Below are 3,134 nucleotides of genomic sequence, written 5' to 3'. Positions count from 1 at the left end.
CAGTAACTACAGTTGGTCGCTACATCTGTAAGTGCAAGTTAAAACTCTCCTATGCAAGGGCGAAAACCGTTTATCAACAACACCCAGAAACGCAGTCGGCTTCGCTGGGCCTGAGCTCATCTAAGATGGACTGATACAAAGTGGAAAAGTGTTCTGTGGTCTGACGAGTCCACATTTCAAATTGTTTTTGGAAACTGTGGACGTCGTGTCCTCCGGACCAAAGAGGAAAAGAACCATCCGGATTGTTATAGGTGCAAAGTGTAAAAGGCAGCATGTGTGATGGTATGGGGGTGTATTAGTGCCCAAGACATGGGTAACTTACACATCTGTGAAGGCACCATTAATGCTGAAAGGTACATACAGCTTTTGGAGCAACATATGTTGCCATCCAAGCAACGTTACCATGGACGCCCCTGCTTATTTCAGCAAGACAATGCCAAGCCACGTGTTACATCAACGTGGCTTCATAGTAAAAGAGTGCGGGTACTAGACTGGCCTGCCTGTAGTCCAGACCTGTCTCCCATTGAAAATGTGAAGCCTAAAATAGCACAACGGAGACCCCCGGGCTGTTGAACAACTTAAGCTGTACATCAAGCAAGAATGGGAAAGAATTCCACTTCAAAAATGTGTCTCCTCAGTTCCCAAACCTTTACTGAGTGTTGTTAAAAGGAAAGGCCATGTAACACAGTGGTGAACATGCCCTTTCCCAACTACTTTGTCACGTGTTGCAGCCATGAAATTCTAATTATTTGCAAAAAAAAAATAATGTTTATGAGTTTGAACATCAAATATGTTGTCTTTGTAGCATATTCAACTGAATATGGCTTGAAAAGGATTTGCAAATCATTGTATTCCGTTTATATTTACATCTAACACAATTTCCCAACTCATATGGAAACAGGGTTTGTACAAGTCATATGTGTACAAGTGTAGAAGTGTACAAGTCTAAAAGTGTACAAGTCTAGAAGTGTACAAGTGTACAAGTGTAGAAGTGTACAAGTCTAGAAGTGTACAAGTGTAGAAGTGTACAAGTCTAGAAGTGTACATGTCTAGATGTGTACAAGTATGAAGTGTACAAGTGTAGAAGTGTACAAGTGTAGAAGTGTACAAGTGTAGAAGTGTACAAGTCTAGAAGTGTACAAGTGTAGAAGTGTACAAGTCTAGAAGTGTACAAGTCTAGAAGTGTACAAGTGTACAAGTCTAGAAGTGTACAAGTGTAGAAGTGTACAAGTCTAGATGTGTACATGTCTAGATGTGTACAAGTATGAAGTGTACAAGTGTAGAAGTGTACAAGTCTAGAAGTGTACAAGTCTAGAAGTGTACAAGTCTAGAAGTGTACAAGTGTAGAAGTGTACAAGTATGAAGTGTACAAGTGTAGAAGTGTACAAGTCTAGAAGTGTACAAGTCTAGAAGTGTACAAGTCTAGAAGTGTACAAGTGTAGAAGTGTACAAGTATGAAGTGTACAAGTGTAGAAGTGTACAAGTCTAGAAGTGTACATGTCTAGAAGTGTACAAGTCTAGAAGTGTACAAGTCTAGAAGTGTACAAGTCTAGAAGTGTACAAGTGTAGAAGTGTACAAGTCTAGAAGTGTACAAGTGTAGAAGTGTACAAGTCTAGAAGTGTACATGTCTAGATGTGTACAAGTATGAAGTATACAAGTCTAGAAGTGTACAAGTCTAGAAGTGTAGAAGTGTACAAGTCTAGAAGTGTAGAAGTGTACAAGTCTAGAAGTGTACATGTCTAGATGTGTACAAGTATGAAGTATACAAGTCTAGAAGTGTACAAGTGTAGAAGTGTACAAGTCTAGAAGTGTACAAGTGTAGAAGTGTACAAGTCTAGAAGTGTACATGTCTAGATGTGTACAAGTATGAAGTATACAAGTCTAGAAGTGTACAAGTCTAGAAGTGTAGAAGTGTACAAGTCTAGAAGTGTACAAGTCTAGAAGTGTACAAGTGTAGAAGTGTACAAGTGTACAAGTGTACAAGTGTAGAAGTGTACAAGTGTAGAAGTGTACAAGTGTAGAAGTGTACAAGTGTACAAGTGTACAAGTGTAAAAGTGTACAAGTGTACAAGTGTACAAGTGTAGAAGTGTACAAGTGTAGAAGTGTAGAAGTGTACAAGTGTACAAGTGTAGAAGTGTAGAAGTGTACAAGTGTAAAAGTGTACAAGTGTAGAAGTCTAGAAGTGTACAAGTGTACAAGCTGTAGGAAGGAAGTTCCTGCTTTGCATGTTTGATTGTTGGAAGCTGGCGTGTTTGAAGGACATAAGTTGTTGCTTGAGGACGTCCTGCTGACACATGAACAAGTTTGCTCTTCTTCCTTCAGGTCCAGACGTGGAGTTTCTCCTCAGCAGAGACGTTTTGTTTCTGAGCGTGAGAAGAGTGGAGCTTCACCTGCAGCTTTCTAACCCGCAACACGTCAACATCCAGCCTGTGCTTCCTCTCCTGGCCAACAAGAAGCTTCCTACAAGGTGAACATGCCAACCTTCATCTGCTCCTCACTGCATGGACGCCCTTCAAGGAACTTGTTCTCTCTCTCAGGTTCATCTCAAGGTCGCAGGGGGACACCACGGAGCTGAGAGTGGATCTTCTCTTCTTCTTCCAGCGCCTCCAAGCGGCGGCGGGCGGGCCAGGAGGAGGTCGCGGCCTGGCCAAGATGATGCTTCCTTCACCGCGACACCAGCTGCAGGACGACCAGCAGCACGGCGTGTGGGGCGAGATGGGCGTGGCTTTAGGCTGCAGCCGGGAGGGCGTACCTGTCACCTGCCAAAGTGGTCAAGTCCGCCTCCTGCACTCGCCTTTCCTGGCCGTCTACTACCGATGATGGACGGCAACACTTTCATCACGCTCAATCACGCACTTCCAAAGCAAATTTATTAACTTATAAATGTAAACATTATATAAATATATTTTCACATTCATCTTTTCTCTCATGTGCCTCCTTCTTTCAGAGCAAAGGTCACTTCTTTGATTCATAGCCAGCTTCAGACACGTTTGCACTAAAAGAACATGTTTGTTTGTCATCTGTTCCCAAGGTCGGAACCAAGCACAAATTGTAGAAAAAAAAATGAAATATTGTAAATGTGTTTCAGAAAAAATGGAAAAAATAAGAACAGGTTAGAGAAATCAGTCTGAA

General features: G+C 41.9%; 1 protein-coding gene across 2 annotated transcripts in view; it reads left to right on the top strand.

Moving 5' to 3' along the window:
* Nucleotides 1-2,904, top strand: part of LOC133622997 (uncharacterized) — a 42,255-nt gene extending 39,351 nt beyond the window's left edge. For both annotated transcript variants that reach the window (XM_072914290.1, XM_072914289.1), the window contains 2 exons: nt 2,325-2,469; nt 2,540-2,904. In XM_072914290.1, the coding sequence (XP_072770391.1) occupies nt 2,325-2,469; nt 2,540-2,822 (428 nt within the window). In that variant the 3' untranslated portion in view covers nt 2,823-2,904. The remainder of the gene's footprint in view (nt 1-2,324; nt 2,470-2,539) is intronic.
* The last annotated feature ends 230 nt before the right edge of the window (nt 2,905-3,134 follow it).

The sequence above is a fragment of the Nerophis lumbriciformis genome, linkage group LG12, assembly GCF_033978685.3.
Source record: "Nerophis lumbriciformis linkage group LG12, RoL_Nlum_v2.1, whole genome shotgun sequence".
Classification (NCBI taxonomy): domain Eukaryota; kingdom Metazoa; phylum Chordata; class Actinopteri; order Syngnathiformes; family Syngnathidae; genus Nerophis; species Nerophis lumbriciformis.
The sequence above is the reverse complement of the archived record's forward strand: the minus strand, read 5'-3'. Positions and strand labels throughout refer to the sequence as shown.